At 30.4% G+C, this 18,814-nt stretch overlaps 2 protein-coding genes across 3 annotated transcripts; one reads left to right on the forward strand and one right to left on the reverse strand.

Moving 5' to 3' along the window:
- Positions 1-5,364: 5,364 nt before the first annotated feature.
- LOC114171993 lies at positions 5,365-13,301 on the forward strand. Of its 2 annotated transcripts, none has more exons than XM_028056739.1 (11): positions 5,365-5,453; positions 5,668-5,770; positions 6,084-6,131; positions 10,058-10,222; positions 10,297-10,526; positions 10,724-10,785; positions 11,002-11,199; positions 11,841-11,985; positions 12,180-12,505; positions 12,590-12,734; positions 12,836-13,301. In XM_028056739.1, the coding sequence occupies exons 4-11, from the start codon at positions 10,069-10,071 to the stop codon at positions 13,073-13,075; spliced, it is 1,500 nt and encodes a 499-aa protein (XP_027912540.1). In that variant the 5' UTR covers positions 5,365-5,453; positions 5,668-5,770; positions 6,084-6,131; positions 10,058-10,068; the 3' UTR covers positions 13,076-13,301. The 2 variants fall into 2 exon arrangements, with proteins under 2 accessions (XP_027912540.1, XP_027912541.1); XM_028056740.1 differs by having other exon boundaries at positions 10,066-10,222.
- A 927-nt stretch (positions 13,302-14,228) lies between these two features.
- On the reverse strand, positions 14,229-16,586 carry LOC114171990. Its single transcript, XM_028056735.1, has 7 exons — positions 16,496-16,586; positions 15,997-16,226; positions 15,767-15,828; positions 15,409-15,600; positions 14,958-15,090; positions 14,475-14,818; positions 14,229-14,385 (listed from the first exon to the last, which is right to left on the reverse strand). Exons 1-7 carry the CDS (start codon positions 16,584-16,586, stop codon positions 14,229-14,231), a joined length of 1,209 nt encoding a protein of 402 aa, XP_027912536.1.
- Positions 16,587-18,814: the final 2,228 nt, after the last annotated feature.

An 18,814-nucleotide genomic window follows, 5' to 3' on the forward strand; every position in this document is an offset into this window, starting at 1 on the left:
GAATATTACACTTCAACAATATTATACTACAGGAGTCTTATATATCTGCATTGCAATTTCAGACTTTGATACATAATAAATATAAATACTCATTAAACATTAACTTAATTTTTAATTCACAATAATAAATGTGTTAAAAGTTTTAAATAATGACAAATACAAGATTATACCATTAAGACATAATAAATATAAATAGTAATTAAACATTAAAAAAAACTTTAATTTACAAATAAATTTTTTTTGTTAAAAGTTTGAAATAATGACAAATCAAAATATTATTACATTAACATATAATAAATATAAATACTAATTAAACATTATTCAAATTTTTAATTCACTAACTAAAAATTGTCTTTATTTTGAAATTTAAATAATACTAATTAAAATTATGATTTTTCTTTCATTAAAACACACATGTATGTTATTTCATCCGCATATTATTATAATTAATATTAATTGAATTAGTTAGTGAAGATTTACTATCAATAAATTGATGCATATTATATTCGATTAGGAAGTAAAAAATGGTGTGCATGCAAAGATGTCAGTGGCTCCCTTAGAGGAAAACGTGGGACTGACCGATACGCTGGTTCTTTTGCAGGTTCCTCTGAAAAAACAAAACAAAACGAAGTTATTGTCCTCTTCCACAGAAAAATCAAAATCGTGCAAAAATGTTATTTCTCTCTCAGCCTGTTCTAATGTTTATAATTATTGTACTCCTCTGCACCACAAAATAGGCTCTACATGTATATAATCAAAGCTTCAGCCCTCCTTACCGAGAAAATGATGTTCTCTGGGTTAAGGGTTTTATGTTGTAGTTGTAGTACTGCGTTGAGCCTCTGCTATGATTTCCATTTCTTTGCAGTCGACAGAATTTTTTTTTCTGAGATTATTTAGAGATTCACGTTTTTGGTAATCACGCCTGAATCAAAACTTTGAATATTTCAATAAACTGCTTACCTGAATGTAATGTTTTTTTCTGCCATAGTTGTTAATCCATTGGTACTAACATCTCCAAATTCCTACTTTTAAAATTCAGGTAGTTCTAGATTGTTCTATAATTATAGAATTATTAGTTCATGCAGTAGTTTCTAGGATTTTATTTTCTTCACCTTTCTAGAAATTTATATCATTATTCAAAATACCTCTTATAATGACGAGAATGAAACTTCTTCCAACCGGTGACACGATTCCCTTGATATAATTTTTGTTCAACAGCTCAGCTGTAAGTTTATCTCCGAAGCTCTCATCCCACCTTTGTACTAATTTGTAATGCATTGATATAGTTAATAATTCTATAATTATTTAACGTATATTAAGAAACTAAAAGTTCTAAAAATATGATAATAAAGTTTGAATTTAAAATAAATTTTAATTAAAGGTTTTAAAATATGATGTCTTCTTAATATACTTTTTAAGGTCTTTAAACAACTTTTACAGATTTCTAATCAAATTTCTATTTAAGATGGAAACAAAATCTGAAAATAAAGTAATAAAAAAATTTAATGAAAATATGTGAACATAAAAATTAATAATAATAAATTAAAATATGATATACAAAAATAATAAATAATGATATAATGATATAATTAATAAAATAAAAATAAAGTAAATAATAAAATATTAGAATAATACTTCATTTAAATTTGTAATACACTTATATTAAATTTATAAATAATTTCAATAACTATTTTACTAAAATGTGAAAGTTATAAATTCTTTAAATTTTTAAAGATATAAAACTATTTATTGATTCAATTTCAATTTTTTTTAATTAATATTTATATCGTCAACTTTGAAATTCTAAATATACATTTACAAAGTGTTTGAATTGAAATTTGAAATCTAAAAAAGTACAAAAATATGTTAACAAAAAGTTGAATTCGAAATTCAAAATAATGAAGCTTTTTTATGGCAACTACCGTATATTTTTTCTGAATTAAGTACTCATATTTTTTTAAATAAACTTTATATGGTTCATTCTGTCGTATTAACATGTTATATTTTATGTAATACATTTCAATTTGTAATACTTTGTTTTGTTTTTAATTATTATATTTCTTTTTATGTTTCTGATTTATCAGTGTTGTTTATGTTAGTATTACTCTTACAATAATAATAATAATAATAATAATAATTATCATTATTATTATTATTATTATTATTATTGAAGTTCCATCATCTATGTTAACATTGAATTCTGTTGGATCACATATAACCACTTTTTTATCATTGATATTTGTGGTAATGATCATGCCTTTCCATTCTTTTCCGGAATCATTCATCGAGATTCGTGGTTGTTATCTGTTTTACGTTCAGTTTATTGGCTTGAACAAATTCACATTTATGCCTATACATTCTTCTTTATTTATATTATGTACTTCATGTTAGTATAATTGGTTAAAGAAAGGAAGTTTATAGAGCTTTAGACTTTTTCCGATGAAGACTCGACATATAAATAACACAAAAATCACTTTATACTGATTTACCCAACTCAGATGTTATGTGTAATTCTTCTTTAAGACAAAGCTTGAAATGTTCCATTAATAAAATAAATTAATTGACTACAACAAGTACGTCAAGTGTCGTTGATTACAACCAGTACACAAATCAATTTGGTTCCAAGTGCACAAATTAATCATAGTTATTCAAGTACATTAATCACTTTTGATTATATAATGAGTGCACAAACAACTCTTGATTTCGTTTTAATCTCTCCCTAAGTCTAAACCTCACGTAATCATAAAAGAAACAAATTTCAAAAGAGAGCAACATAAGCTCACTAAGAAACTTAATAACATGAAAAAACACAAGATTTACCCACCCACATAAAGCATTAGAAACTCAAATACGGTAGGTTATGTAACTTGTATGTAGTGTTCATTTTATTTATGTGTTCCTCTTTGACTTTGATTCCTTTATATAGGCTTCTAGAGATAATTGTTGTTTCATCTCTTTTTCTAAGATATGATATTTTTCATCTTTGATGGGTGTTGGTCTAAAAGCTTGATAAAGAAATGATTAATCTTGTATCAACTTCGTACTTTTGACTTTTCTTGATAAGGAAACAATTCAAAACAAATATAATTAAAATATAGAAGTGTATCATGAGTGAATTATATATAACTAATAATTGTTTCCTTTTTCATATTTAAAATTGTTGTTGACAAACTTTATATATAAAAGCTTTATATGTGAACTTTGTAAATAAATAGTTTCCATTAAAGGTTGCAACGCTTAATTGCATTCAAATTTGCCTCACAAATTTTATATCTATAAAATTTTACTTGACAGATCATAACAACAAAACAAAACTAATATTAGAGCTTCACCTAGCACAAAACAAATGTTAGAAGGTTCATCTAACAAATAACGTATATACCTACTTATAAAAACTCTCTTTGAGAGTCTACTGGAGCTAAATCGTGTTATGCTTCAAGAAGGACAAACAAATGCTTAAAGAGCTCGTCATCGATGATAAGAAAAAAAAAAAAAAAACAAAAACTTCATCAAATGCACATTAAAAGATAAATGAAACTTCATTAATACAACTTTAAAATGAGACCTGCATATGTGCTACAAAAAATTACACGTTTGAAAATTCTCATAACTAAAGCATGTACGAGAGTGTTGTCTTTTTGTGATCATAAAATCTCTCTTGAAGAATATTATTAAAGTTATACCATCTAAAAAGACTATGTAAGGATTATTATACCATGTAAGATTTCAACTTCTATATGTTTTACTACTTTTGTATATATCTTTGGTTACTCTGTCATATACAAAAGTGAGGCAATGAGTGAATTGAAAATTGTTTCTCATTCTGTTAGAAGGTGGGACAACTGGCACCGAATAATAAAATCGTAAAGAGAGAGAGTAACAAATTCAAGTATAATTATGGAGTGAAACTCAATAGATAAATAGGTCAAAGGGAATAGTGAGAGAGGGGAGAAATGGTTAGTCTATATTTTTTTCTTGAGTATTATTCTTCTTTGATATTTTGTAAAGTGCTACTGGGTAGCTCTTCTTCCGCTGTTAAGTGCTTTTCAAAAAGAATAATACCACATAAACTATCTTTCTTCACACATCATTAATTGAACATTTGTCATTTTTTTAAATAAGTCCTCGTACTTTCTAATCATTTATGAAAGATTTTCACATTTATTGTTATTACACTCAGAAATTTTTAAAAAGTGGAATGATTTCATATTTTTTGTCCATTATACTCTTTTAAAAGTAGAAAGATTAGTTATTCATCGCTTCTTTTCATCATTTTTCCTTTCTAGTGTTTCTTTCTCTCCTTATTACTCATCACACTCTTTCCCTCTCATATTACACTGTCGAGCAAGTGACACATGAACATTAATATATTCACATTTTATTATAATACAAGAAACGATATTTTTTTTACTTTTTACTTAAAAGTATAATATCAAATTTTAAAATAAAGTTGTAGTCATACAGCTTCATTCTATTGTTTTAAATTTTTTAACTTTATTATTTAAAAAAAAGAAGAAGCAATAGATAACACTAATGAAAGAAGGGTTAATTAAGTCGTATAACTTATGTTTGAGTACAAAGAATCTAATATGTCATTTATGTGGGGTCATGAGTTTTAAATTAATTTTAAAATATTGACGTAAATTATGTAAGTAATTGAACTTCTTCTTCTTTAATAGTTTGTAAAAAAAAGAAACTTAAAAAATAATGTATGATTTATGTTAATTAAGTAACATCGCGACAAAATTCAAATATGAACACATTTTTTTCTTATATTAACAAATGGTGGACGGAGGACAAAAGTATCAGAGAAATGTCAGTTTTGCTGCTTTGGTAATTGTACCGTCAAACGGCTGCGGCTTTTCTTTCCATTTTCTTTTTACAAGTTCTAAACTTTAGCAAATCACTATCTCCATATCTTTGTGACACAGAGAGGACAAAGACAGTTTGGAAGAAGAAATAAAAAGCAAGAAGACAAGACGCACAGGTTGCGTTTTAGACAAAGAAAATAATAGAAGGGTTGGAGCGGAGAAGGAGAAGGGAACGCCAGGAGCTTCAAGCTTCAAACACGGAAAAGGTGTGACCTTTCATTCCAGTTCATAATATTTTTCATTTTTCTCATTACTTGGTTATGTGTTATGAAACTCTCGAACTTTCTCGTGCTCTCTTGCAGTCCACCACTGTGGTTCGTGTCTCGTTCTGTGTTTCGCGTTCTCACCGGTTCAGTAGCAGCAATCCAGGAGCTTCAAGCTTCAAACACGGAAAAGGTGTGACCTTTCATTTCCAGTTCATAATATTTTTTCATTTTTTCTCATTACTTGGTTATGTGTTATGAAACTCTCGAACTTTCTCGTGCTCTCTTGCAGTCCACCACTGTGGTTCGTGTCTCGTTCTGTGTTTCGCGTTCTCACCGGTTCAGTAGCAGCAATTTCCTTCACACTAGTTCGGTTCACGTACTCGCTACATTCTTCAAAATTTATATCATAATCTCTGAGTTCCTTTTGCTTGATTATACTATATGTAAAAATATTGAATGAAAATTTTAGTTTGAAATCCATGTTATAAAGATAGAATGAAGGCTACTCTGTATCATATTTGAAAGTTTAATTGATATTTAATATTAATTAATATATGTTGGATTCTCTAATTTTTCCTATCACATTACAGTTTAATCGGAGAAGGTTGTTTGAGTGAAGTTTCATTAAGTTGCCTAGTGAAAACTTGGGAGAAAATAGAAGTAACATTCAAGAGTTGTGAACCTGCAACAAAGGTGGGTTATGAAGTTAGCATTTTGTCTTGCTCATGTTCAATTTAAATTTTAATTAAATGTTGATGGAACCTAGATTTAAAAGGACAAGAACAATGGATGGTTGCACACACGTAAAAAATTGTTCCGAGAAATGATTAACATGAAAAAGAATAGAAAATTGTCAATTTAAAAGTTGATCTTATATAAACACTTTTTTATTTCTATTTAGAAAGTTCTATACTCATGACTTGAAATTAAAAGTGTAAATATTTGCTTGATAGATAGTTGCTATTTAATATTAATTAAAATATATATTGGATTCTCCCTTTTACAGTTTATTTGGAGAAGGTTGTTTGTGAGGTTTCACTAAGTTGCAATAGAGGTGAGTTATTGAGTTAACATTTTATCTTATTCATCTTCAATTTATATTTTAATTAAATGTTGTGTTTTGAAGATTGGTTTCACTCTTTATGTGTTAATTATATGTTATTACCTAATATTTGATTACATAATAAAATTTTACATGTTATTTCATTTCATTTTGATATTGTTAGGCTCTTATTTACGTAAAATTTTAAAATAAATTATTGACTTTTAGGTTGTAGTAATTTTGCATACATATACTAATTTTAATAACATTTAAAAAATGTTTTTAAAAGCTAAAAAAATGTTGTCCTTTGCAAAGGCAACATTTATACACATGTTATGTATAGTGCATGTTACCAAAAGGTTTTAGCAACATTTTATGTACTTTTAGTATCATTTATAAAAATGTTACTAAGTAGCATCTTTACTAACACTAAAAAAATGTTGCCAATTTAAATTTTTGTAACACTTAACAAATGTTACCTATACATTTTCTAACATTTAAAAAAAAATGTTAGCTATGTATTTGCTAATATTTAAATAATGTTACCAATTATCTTATTTTGTAAGAATTAAAAAATGTTAAGAATTGCCTTTTTTTTACATTTTAAAATTGTTCCTAATTTATCTATTTAGAAATAAGAAATATCAAATACCACCATAACTAAAAATGGCAACATCTAATATACATTCAATCTTAATTATGCACTGCACAGTTCTTGTAAATATAAAACCAAATACCAAGTTCCATCCTTTGTTAACTTTAATTTAAATACAAATATTTACTTTTGTAAAAATCTTAGTGAGTAGTTTAGAAGGACCAATCACTCTTCACTAAGAATGTCACGAGTGGAATGAAAAAGTTTCTCAACTTTATGTAGTACAATTATGACAAATAAAACCTAGATGCGGGAGGGAATTGACAATTGCAGCAGTCAAACTGGCAGACGTGTAAACACAAATAATAGGAAATGGTGTAGTGTGGGTGGGAGGAATCTTGGGAAGTGAAGAAAGGTGTCTTTGGGTCATAAAACTCAATCTGCATTCTTTAGAGTAAAAAGCTTTTGACAATTTTGTATCTATTCACTCCATAAATTCACCTAGAATTAATTAATAAGGTCATGGAACTTTAAATTTGACTCTATTTCTTGCTTTTAGCTTGCAAAAATAAAGAAATGATGAAACAGATGCTATAATTGCACTAAAGGAACCCACATGGGCATAATCTTGTTAGTGAAACCCACATAGGCACCATTGCCAAAGAACCATTGAGATACTTCCCTTATATGTTTAGATGGGCCTTTTAAGTTTCATCCTGCATAAGGTTTAAATATGATATATAGAGTAGAATGGGACTTGTACTTCCCATCCACTAAAGAGTGGGCCAGTTAGTGCCATTCCTTTCGTGAACCTAGTGCCTTAAAAGGTTCCATATTGTGGTTTTTTTTTATACCAATGGTCACAAAGAAAACAAGACTAAAGATCTCTACCAAAATGATTGGCAAGCAAAAGACACAAAAAATAAGTGCAAGTAAAAAAACACCAATACTTGGCTGAGAGCAACTCACCAATGAAGAAAGTTACAGCATGTGATTCTTTGTGTTGGCTTGGTCTAAGGTATTTCATGGCCTATCTTCAGTTTTCCTCAACAAAATTTTTTATTAACAGTTCCTCAACTTCGTCTGCCAACTTCATCTACTAACTTCACCACCTGTCATTTGAGTAATAAGCAAACAAAGCCAAGCTAGTTCAAAAGTTAAAGAAATCTTTGTGCAAGTGACAGACAACCATATCTAATTTTTATTTGCATGCTTCAAGGTCATCTAGTGGTACACAAATGAAACATACGATTATTTGCCACTTGAGATTGTTGGTGACCATTCATGTGCAAGCATAACTTGTGGCCAAACTCTTGACATGATTTGATATGGTATCACACATATTTTTATCAGTCTATTTGATGGAACTCAAATATTTTACTAGGAAGCACTTTTAGTGTATGTTTGCCTGAGATTTACCTTATCTAAGCTATTGAAATAGGAACTCTCAACCACTTTGAGATAAATGGGAAGAATTTGTTTTTCTGTGACCTGAAAAACCACAGAGAAATGTTTTGTACTGTTTATTTAGTACAACATAGTTGAAACCCCATTTGTAGCATCAACTTTGAAGCCTCTAATTCACTTTACCTTATCAAACTTCTTCAGAATCTTTATAAATGCAAGCATGTTCAAGTTCTTGAAAATTGGACAAAACATAAGATTTTTCATATTAAATGTTATACTTCTATTAAGTTTATTAAACAAACATGCCTGAAAAACAAGTTTTTTTTTTACTTGTAAACTTTTAGATATCCTAGGCCTTTGTAGAGCTCAATGAAACCTCCTTTGATCATCTTTTCAGCATGGTGCAAATTAGTTTTGTTCAGGGGATGTTTCCACCTTCTGGACGGTGTGGTCAAGGGAATGTTTATCCTCAGATTCTTCCCTTGGAAGTTGATCACATGGCTAGAAAGTGTTCTTAATTTACCATCTTCTCTTTTCATTTGCAAAGACTTGGCAAGTTCTTCTGCACCAGGGGAATCTAAAAATGGAGCTTCAATTTTCTCCAATTCATCTGTGCTTGTTGTGTCTTGCAGTTCTTCTTGTTGTGGTCTGCTCCTAAAAGAGTCCTCCTCTGTTTCCAATGAACAAAGTTTTAGACACACATAATTACACGTAGCATCCAAAAGTATATACTCTATAGCTTTACCCTTACTACTACCTACAAGATACAAATTTGCACCATTCTTGAAAAACCATTGCACTGATAATGGCATGTACATGTCATATGGATGAAAGTATATAATGGGACCATAATGTTGAACAAGTGCAAGAATCTGGTTCTGATTTTGCATCACATGCAAGGAAGAATCAAGATTTTTTAGGCTTGCTATATCCACCACTTGTTCAGAATTAAAGTAGGCACTACCATAGCAGAATGTCCCAACAAACACACATCTAGCTAACATACCCCTATCACAGGGTTTTGTATTCCCTACCTGAAATGCATTTTTGCATATTTTGACTTTATAGTTAGTGATAGATCTTTAGAATCGCAAGTTTATACAAAGAACAAATACTCGAGTTAAAATCTACCATTAAACATCATGAACGTCTGCTGGCATTACACTTTGTAACAAGAAAGAGGTGTGTGAAAAACAACACTACCTTATTTTACTAACAATGTTGGCCAAATCCGGAAGGCAAGTGGAACACCTTCAACAAATCTCCATACCTCTCCCGTATCCCTAACAAACACAAGTTAATTGATTACACCAAATGAATTGAAAGTAAAAATGTTTCCTATTTCGAAACTTGTTGTTCGTCGAAACATAAGTTGAAACAGCGAGAGTGGAAATTAGAAACTCACCACCAAAATGGATTGATGAGCAGAATTTTCAAATTCAACCATATTCCGAAGGAGGAGGCACCAACGAAGCAACAAGTAGCGATCGTGCATGTGCTTCCTGGCAACGACGCCAACGAGAGCCTCAACAAGAAGTTGGAAAAGAAGCTCGTATTGGAAGAGCCAGTTCAACAAAAAGCATAGCTTGGTCACCATGCTTGATCTTCAACACCAAATCCTGCAAACACAAAACACAACGTAACGAAGAGAAATCGGAATCCAAAATAAATAAATTGATAAGGAGAAATTAAATACGTTGTCGATGATTGGAAAGAGTTGGTCGAGGGAAGAATTATTGGTTGTAGCGTCGATAACGTAGTTGTGAAAGAACAACACCAAATCCATCTGAATCTTTGCAGTATTTCACCATCTGAGTCTCTATTTCGGTCGCTAAACGATTTGCTACCGATTTTGGTCATTTAGCGACCAAAATGGGTGATCACTAAAACACATTTTTTTTGTAGTGTTTTTTCATTTTCTCATTACTTGAGACAGTTTTACAGGAAATGAAGTTGTCAGATGTTCTAATTGTTTCCGCCGGTTTAATTGCCGCCGCTGCCGCTTTCTCGTACCTCCAGAGTGGTGGGAAAGAAAGAGAGAAGAAGAAGGTCGTTCCTAAGAAGAAATCTGGAAAAACAGAAGGCTTTTCTCACTATGTTGGTAAGTTCGTTTTGGGTTCTCAATTCCTTTAACCTACATGGTAATGTTTTTTATATGGTGTTATTCATTTGTAGCAAGACAACTGGGATTTCAAGACGCGGAAGAAGTTCCACATTTATGCTCGTTGGTCCAAGACTATTTGAAAAGAAGCGAGGAGTGTGATGGGAGAATCTATGAGTATATTTCTCATTCCAACGGAGAAAACATAGATTCCCTATATATAAAGCTTGTAGATGAAATTGAAAAATGCATCCTAAGCTATTTTTCATTCAACTGGAATCAAGCTCCATCTATTATTAATCAAGTATAAATCTTAGCTCCTCTTAGTATTTATTTATCCGTATGTTTTTTCCTTACATTCTTACTTAAGACTGGTTGGGAATTTTATTTTGCTTTGCTATCATGCAATGATAATCTGAAATTTCATATTAAATCTCCAAATACAGTCATATATATTTTAAACTTACTATATTAATTATTCCATTGATGGGTTGATTGCAGGCTTTAAGCGTGAAGTCTCCCCCTATAAGAAAGCTGAGGGAAATTATCTTGGCAGCTACAAGGTAAAATTTTATTTTCTTTAATCCTTGCATTATTTGTAAAATAGCATCTCATAATATTGTTAAACTAAAAGTTTTTGAAATTTTAAGAACATATGTTTCTAAATATGTGAGAAATGCAGAGAAATGCATTATGTAATCATGTAAGAGAATACATATTAATCTAAATATTTGTTGTACTTAATACTTTGCTAATATGCTAATACGGTGTGTCTACAGGAAAATACGGTTTGAAAGAGTTATTATGAGTTTGCGAGTAACCAGAGTATTCTCTACCTTAGTAGAAGAAATGAAAGCACTGCAGTGTAATCAAGAAATGGTGCCCGCGAACTTACCTGAGAGGAGTCCAGTATTGCTGTTTCTGGGAGGTGGCATGGGGGCTGGAAAAAGCACCATCCGTGAAGCCATCCTGAAGGAGTAACTCTCAACCTATTGAATTATTACACTATAATATTATTAAAATATATGATGATTATCTGTTGATTGTTTTATAAAATTTATCTCAATACAAAATAATAAAAAAAATGATGGGTAAGAATAACAAGTAAAATGATGATGCAACGATCCAATAATAGCACATCAAATAATTAGTTATATTACTGAATGATTTTTTTAGACATATAGTAAATGCTTTTTTAGTGCTAATTCTTTTATCATTAGCTATAAGCATAGGTGAGAATTATTACAAGATTGTAAATAAAATCCACTTAGGCAGTTACTTCCTGCACCCTCCCATATTTAGTCATAAATATAGCCATCTATTACTGTCCACCGGTTTATCCATAACATATCAAAAGTAAACACTTGTATTGCTGCTGAATACTTTTCTTTCTTGAGGCATGTAGTAGACTCTTTTGTTATAATATAAAATCTGTTAGCTCTGAGAAATTGTGAGAGCTACAACATTATAAATAGAATTTATTATATAATATTCAAATATGAAAAGAATTCTTTCTTAATTACAACCTACTTTATAAATTTGAATAAGATTATTTATATTTATATAATGACTTTACTTTATAAATTTGATTATTTATACTTATATACTGGCTTTGCAGAGCATTCTGGTCACAAATAGCTACCAATGCTGTGATAGTTGAGGCAGATGCTTTTAAAGAAAAAGATGACATATATAAGGCTCTTAATTCCACCACCGTTCAGTTGGGTCGTGATCATAATGAGGGGCTGGAAAGTGCTGAAACGGTATGCGAAGACTTTCAATTTGTATTTGTACTTTTTTTAACTTATGACTATTGTGTATGCACATATTTTAAAAGTTTATGTTGAGTAAATTTTTTTTTTAATTTAAATATTATGAAATATGTGAGATAGGTTAGATCTTCTTTCTTATTTATAATTAATAACAGTTTTATGTTTATCAAATATGATCTGAACAGGTGCATGAGTTTTCTACCCGTGCTGCATCATCTCTCCTCGTGACAGCGCTAAATGAAGGTCGAGATGTAATCATGGACAGTACCTTGTCATGGGAACCATTTGTAAAACAGACCATTACTATGGCAAGAAATGTTCACAGATGCAAATATAGAATGGGGGAAGGCTATAAAGAGAATGAAGATGGGACTGTCATTGAGAATTATTGGGTTGAAGATGAACACGGGGAAACTCCTCCAACAGGAGAATCAAACACTCGACAACCTTACAGGATTGAGTTAGTGGGCGTGGTTTGTGATAGCTATATTGCTATAGTGAGAGGCATTAGGTATATACATATTTACTAAGTTACTCATTAAGCAATTGATTTTGTATATTTGACGACTAACGTTTCATATTGGAATTTTGACAGGAGAGCTATTGCGACAGGAAGAGCAGTAAGGGTGAATGCGCAACTAAAATCTCATCAAAGATTTGCCCGTGCATTTCCAAAATATTGTGAGCTTGTCGATAATGCCAGGCTTTATTTTACAAATGCTATTGATCATCCACCAAAGGTAAATTTTAATAATTTTATTTTAACAATTTTAGTTATAATGTGAAAATTTGGTTTTATTGTGCCAAATGTCATGAAAATAACTTTTAGAATACATTGCAGCTCATAGGATGGAAAGATGGTGTTGAAGATTTACTGGTGCATCCTCGAGATTTTAAATGCATGGAGAGGATAGCCAATTTGAATGTTAAGGCTGATTGCATCTATAACCTCTACAAGGAACCAAACACCGTCATGGAATCCGGTTCCATTTGGAGTGAAATAATTTTGGCACCTTCAAGAATAGAAGACCAAAAAGAATTGAGGAAGGCTATTGAGAAATCAGAGAAATATGATGGCTAAATACCTCAAGTTATTGGAGCTCAATAGCATTTATCTATCAAGACTGTTGGGTTTCAATGGTGAAGGATGCCGGTAATCTAGAATTAATATGACACCAGAACAAGAACAAGAACAGTGCAATTTTCTTTACTTAGTTATTGGATATTAAAGTACTTACCAGATTCTCTGTTCTGAACTTTTAACAAGTTGACATGCCGCAGTTGTTTTACTACTCTCATTATTTTTTTTTCTTGTGATGCTCTCTAAGTTTTCACCGCTTCACATCTGCTCTGATTTATTATTATTATTATTATTATTATTATTATTATTATTATGAGCAGTGATGACATGATGCTCTCAATCTTTGCTGATAAAAATTTATTTCCTCCGCATAAGACCACTCCTTGGTTTCTGTAGCCAGAAACAATCCAATCATCCAATATATGTCCTTACAACCTACCAAAGTTTATTTGAGTACATGTTAATATATGTTGGCACGCTGGCAGCAAAAGTTTTTGACCCACACCATTCAACAGAAAGATAATAGGAAGCATGCAATTTTCGTAAGATGTATGTGTATTTTTTTGTTCGTATGAAATTCTCTGGAATTGAATTAATTCCACAGGTCACTTTATACATGGTCGATGACTACGAACATGGTTATGCTAGAGGGGATATTACTGATTTTGAGGATCTTTAATCTATAAAGCTAATAAGCTGCATCAAATAATTTACTTGTGGATTTTAGCATGAAAAGAATACAATAATCTTCCCTGTCTTAAATCCATACTACTAACAGATACCAAACTAAACTTCAAAACCTATAGTGATAGTTGAATACTACTCATTACACAATAATTTGGTTATATTTTTTGAATGATTTTTCTATTTTTTTAATGGACTCCCTCAAATCCTTTTTATCACTTTTCCTTGAGGGTGATAGAACAACAATCTTACTCCAAAGAGAATGAGGTTCCATTATGGGGTTGGGTTCCTTGTGAAGTTCGTAGACGGAATCAGCTTTGGCATTCAAATCGGCTAACACTTTTAAGCATTTGTAATTTTTAATACACGTCCCCCATCGATCCTCATTCTCGAATATGCTCCTTATAGTCTGTTATGTATTACAAACAAGTTATTATTTCCATGACATTTTGATATTCACAAAGTAAAATCAAACTCTCACATTTGGTGAACGACCAACAACATTTGTGCAGCAGAGTCTGGCGTAATCAACAAGATTACAATATCTTGGAAATGCATTAGCAAACATTTTGTGAGATTTCAACTGTGAATTTATGTTCACTGCGCTCCTTGTTATTATAGCTTTCCTGTCAAATTCAAATGTGAATGTTAATCGTCAAACCAATAAAACAAATTACCTAATTAGTAACATGGTACAACTCACAAGCATGTATACCTAATGATTCTAACCATAGCAAGATAACTATCACAAACCACGCCAAATAGCGCAATGCTATAAGGCTTTTTCGTGCATGGTTTTCCATTAGAAATTTCCTTTGATTGATTTTCTTCTTTTGTGTCATGTAATCTCTCCCAGTAATTTTCGGTGACCGTCCCATCTTCAGCTACTTTATACCCTACTCCCATTTGGTATTGGTATTCGTGAATATTTCTTGCCATCGCAATAGTCTGCTTTATAAATGACTCACATGATAAGGTATCATTCATGATCACATCCCGACCCTCATTTAGAGCTGTCACAAGCTTAGATAATGCAACATGAGTGGAAGATTGATGCATCTGTTCAAATTTTGAGTAAAATTAACTAATAAGAAAATCTAACATATCTCGATCATTTTGTAATAGCTAATTAAATTAAAAATAAAATTTATATGAACATGAAAGTTCTTAACATGCAAGTGTTCACACATAAACATACCAATTCAGCAGTTTGGAGCATGTCATCATGGTGAACTCTTGAATTAAGGGCCATATATATGATTTCAGTCTCACTAAAGACATTTGTCTCAACAACTATCACAGCATTTGTAGCTTCTCGAGACCAAAGTGCTCTGTCAAAGCCGTTTGATAGGTATAAATAATTTTACTTCAATATTGAAACTAAGTTAGAACATAAAATTTAATTCGTACTTCAACATTGAATTTAGATTGTTGTGATCCTATATATTCTATAACAAGATAAACATCAATCAAATTAATTTATACGGTGAATGAACTAGTGAGATCCATCCTCTATATCATCATCGTATTTACGTGTCAAATACTTGGATTGGTATCTTGTAAATCTTGTGTTTTCATCATCATCTTACTTTTTATTATTTTGCAAAACTATTAGTGTCAAAGAATGATAATAAGTTGAGTGATAATACCCTTTGAGAACATTTTCAAGGACACAACTCTTTCCGGCTCCCATGCCACCCCCTATAAGTAGTAAAATCGGACTCCTCTCGCTGGGTATAACCTCATCCATGTCACCATTTTTTGCTTTCATCTCTTCTGTCGAAGTAGACAACCTTCTTGTCACCTGAATATTCTTGTTTTCTCTTTCAAACCTTTGTTTTCTGTGAACACCACACCATAATATAGCCAAACAAATATTTAATATATGTATACTAAGAAATATATATCATTAAAACTTTGAAAACTTTTAGCTCCATCACACTATCGTGACATTAATTTGAACTATATTAGAAAATATTGTACAAGTTAAGGAAAATATAATTTTACCTCATAGCTGCCAATATAATTTTCTTGAACTTTTTCGTATGTCCAGACTCAACACTTAAAGCCTATATATATATATATAGATATTAAGTTAGGATTCACGTATAATTTACTTTGGAAGGGTGACATCAACTTTATTATTAACTCATAATTTGTTCACGAACTTTATATATATTTTTTAAAAGAAAAAAAAAATATATTGGTGAACGAACAAGGTAAGATAAGATAAATACCAAATTAATGACATGTGTGACTTGATTCCAGTGAAATGCTAAATAACTGTTAACGCATCTCTCAAACTCATCCATGAGATTCATATATAAAGAATAAGCGTTGCTCCCGTTGACACTACAAATGTATTCATAGATATTTTCATCACATTCTTTGGATCTTCTCAAAAGGTCTTGGGCCAATATACATAATACTGGAACCTCACTAGCATCTTTAAATCCAATCTGTCTTGCTGCAGCCACATCAACTAAATAAGATAGTGAAAACATTATACAACATATATTATAGACACTGAAAAAGTGCATGAAGATTTAATATAAAAAGAATAAAATAATAAATTTATAAGTTATATAATGTGACAAGGAGTTAGATAAAGTGAAAAAACAGATATATAATAGACTATATATGTACATAAAATCATGATATATGTGTATTTTCCTTTTAGCTTATTTCATTGGAGAGAACAGAAAGATTGAAAGTCACAGATTAAACATCATATACCAACGTAGTGGGAGAACTTTTCAATCTCTATAAGACGGTTAGATTTCGTCTTTTTTAGCAGTGGAATCAACTTCTTCTGCTCTCTCACCATCCTCGCTCGTGGTAGGAAGATTGAGGCTGTGACGACAATTAACCCGGCGAAGGAGACACCTAAAACATGTAATAACTTCATTTTCTTTAAAACTCGAATCATAGCTATTGGTTTAGGTTTACAAATGCGGGAGGCGGAAGAATCTATCAATTTTGTTGTTTTTATAACTAATGTGTTGTAGTTCCCTGCTTTTTCTTTTTTCTTTTTTTTTTATAAAAATCTAAATCTTAACAAATCACGACTTTCAGATCTCAATCAGTTAAGGCATGACAATTAAGGACCACGAATTATCCTTTAAATAATGTATCCTTCACTTCGAGCCACATGTTATAATAAAAACATAAAAGAGGTGTAATCAAAAAACATTAGAAACAGGAAATTATCACACTTATCAAGGATTTTACTAGCACTCAAGTCTCATTCTTGTGCAAAGACTCCTCTTTTCATCTAGGGGCAGAATCCACTTGTTATCCTTAGCAAAACATAAACAATTGCTTCAAAATATCTAGTTGATTTAATCAACTTCACCACTTTTATGGCAACTAACGTATATTTTTTTCTCAATTTAAGTACTTATATTTTTTTAAAATAGACTTTATACTGTTCATTCTGTTACGTTCCATTTTTATGTCATACATGTCAATTTGTAATATTTTTTTTTCTTTTATTCTTTTTTTATGTTTTCTTGATCATGTTAAGTGTTAGCATTAGTGTCATGTATTAGTTCAATTTATTTTAATAATTAACATTAAATAATTACTTTAATAACAAAACAATACACAACAAATTAATTCATAATCATCGATGCCGGATGCCGAATGACGTCCGATCGGATCAATAAAAAAAATGTTAAGAAAACATAAAGTATAATTTATTTGGAAAAAATAAAAAATATAGAGACTGTTAGACTATTATGTTACAAGACTGTAAATGAATATTACACTTCAACAATATTATACTACAGGAGTCTTATATATCTGCATTGCAATTTCAGACTTTGATACATAATAAATATAAATACTCATTAAACATTAACTTAATTTTTAATTCACAATAATAAATGTGTTAAAAGTTTTAAATAATGACAAATACAAGATTATACCATTAAGACATAATAAATATAAATAGTAATTAAACATTAAAAAAAACTTTAATTTACAAATAAATTTTTTTTGTTAAAAGTTTGAAATAATGACAAATCAAAATATTATTACATTAACATATAATAAATATAAATACTAATTAAACATTATTCAAATTTTTAATTCACTAACTAAAAATTGTCTTTATTTTGAAATTTAAATAATACTAATTAAAAATTATGATTTTTCTTTCATTAAAACACACATGTATGTTATTTCATCCGCATATTATTATAATTAATATTAATTGAATTAGTTAGTGAAGATTTACTATCAATAAATTGATGCATATTATATTTCGATTAGGAAGTAAAAAATGGTGTGCATGCAAAGATGTCAGTGGCTCCCTTAGAGGAAAACGTGGGACTGACCGATACGCTGGTTCTTTTGCAGGTTCCTCTGAAAAAACAAAACAAAACGAAGTTATTGTCCTCTTTCCACAGAAAAATCAAAATCGTGCAAAAATGTTATTTCTCTCTCAGCCTGTTCTAATGTTTATAATTATTGTACTCCTCTGCACCACAAAATAGGCTCTACATGTATATAATCAAAGCTTCAACCCTCCTTACCGAGAAAATGATGTTCTCTGGGTTAAGGGTTTTATGTTGTAGTTGTAGTACTGCGCTGAGCCTCTGCTATGATTTCCATTTCTTTGCAGTCGATAGAATTTTTTTTTCTGAGATTATTTAGAGATTCACGTTTTTGGTAAGTCACGCCTGAATCAAAACTTTGAATATTTCAATAGAACTGCTTACCTGAATGTAATGTTTTTTTCTGCCATAGTTGTTAATCCATTGGTACTAACATCTCCAAATTCCTACTTTTAAAATTCAGGTAGTTCTAGATTGTTCTCATAATTATAGGAATTATTAGTTCATGCAGTAGTTTCTAGGATTTTTATTTTCTTCACCTTTCTAGAAATTTATATCATTATTCAAAATACCTCTTATAATGACGAGAATGAAACTTCTTCCAACCGGTGACACGAATTCCCTTGATATAATTTTTTGTTCAACAGCTCAGCTGTAAGTTTATCTCCGAAGCTCTCATCCCACCTTTGTACTAATTTGTAATGCATGTGATATA

Source organism: Vigna unguiculata, unplaced genomic scaffold (genome assembly GCF_004118075.2).
Source record: "Vigna unguiculata cultivar IT97K-499-35 unplaced genomic scaffold, ASM411807v1 contig_462, whole genome shotgun sequence".
In the NCBI taxonomy this organism is placed as follows: Eukaryota; Viridiplantae; Streptophyta; class Magnoliopsida; order Fabales; family Fabaceae; genus Vigna; species Vigna unguiculata.

Excerpts from the sequence above, each read along its gene's own strand:
- LOC114171993 (XM_028056739.1), top strand. The coding sequence starts at position 10,069 with ATGAAGTTGTCAGATGTTCTAATTGTTTCCGCCGGTTTAATTGCCGCC. Across the intron at positions 11,200-11,840 it reads CGTGAAGCCATCCTGAAGGA|AGCATTCTGGTCACAAATAG; the intron begins GTAACTCTCAAC and ends CTGGCTTTGCAG. Across the intron at positions 11,986-12,179 it reads GGCTGGAAAGTGCTGAAACG|GTGCATGAGTTTTCTACCCG; the intron begins GTATGCGAAGAC and ends TGATCTGAACAG.
- LOC114171990 (XM_028056735.1), bottom strand. The coding sequence starts at position 16,586 with ATGGTGAGAGAGCAGAAGAAGTTGATTCCACTGCTAAAAAAGACGAAA. Across the intron at positions 15,091-15,408 it reads CTTGAAAATGTTCTCAAAGG|AGCACTTTGGTCTCGAGAAG; the intron begins GTATTATCACTC and ends CGGCTTTGACAG. Across the intron at positions 14,819-14,957 it reads TGCTCCAAACTGCTGAATTG|ATGCATCAATCTTCCACTCA; the intron begins GTATGTTTATGT and ends AAATTTGAACAG.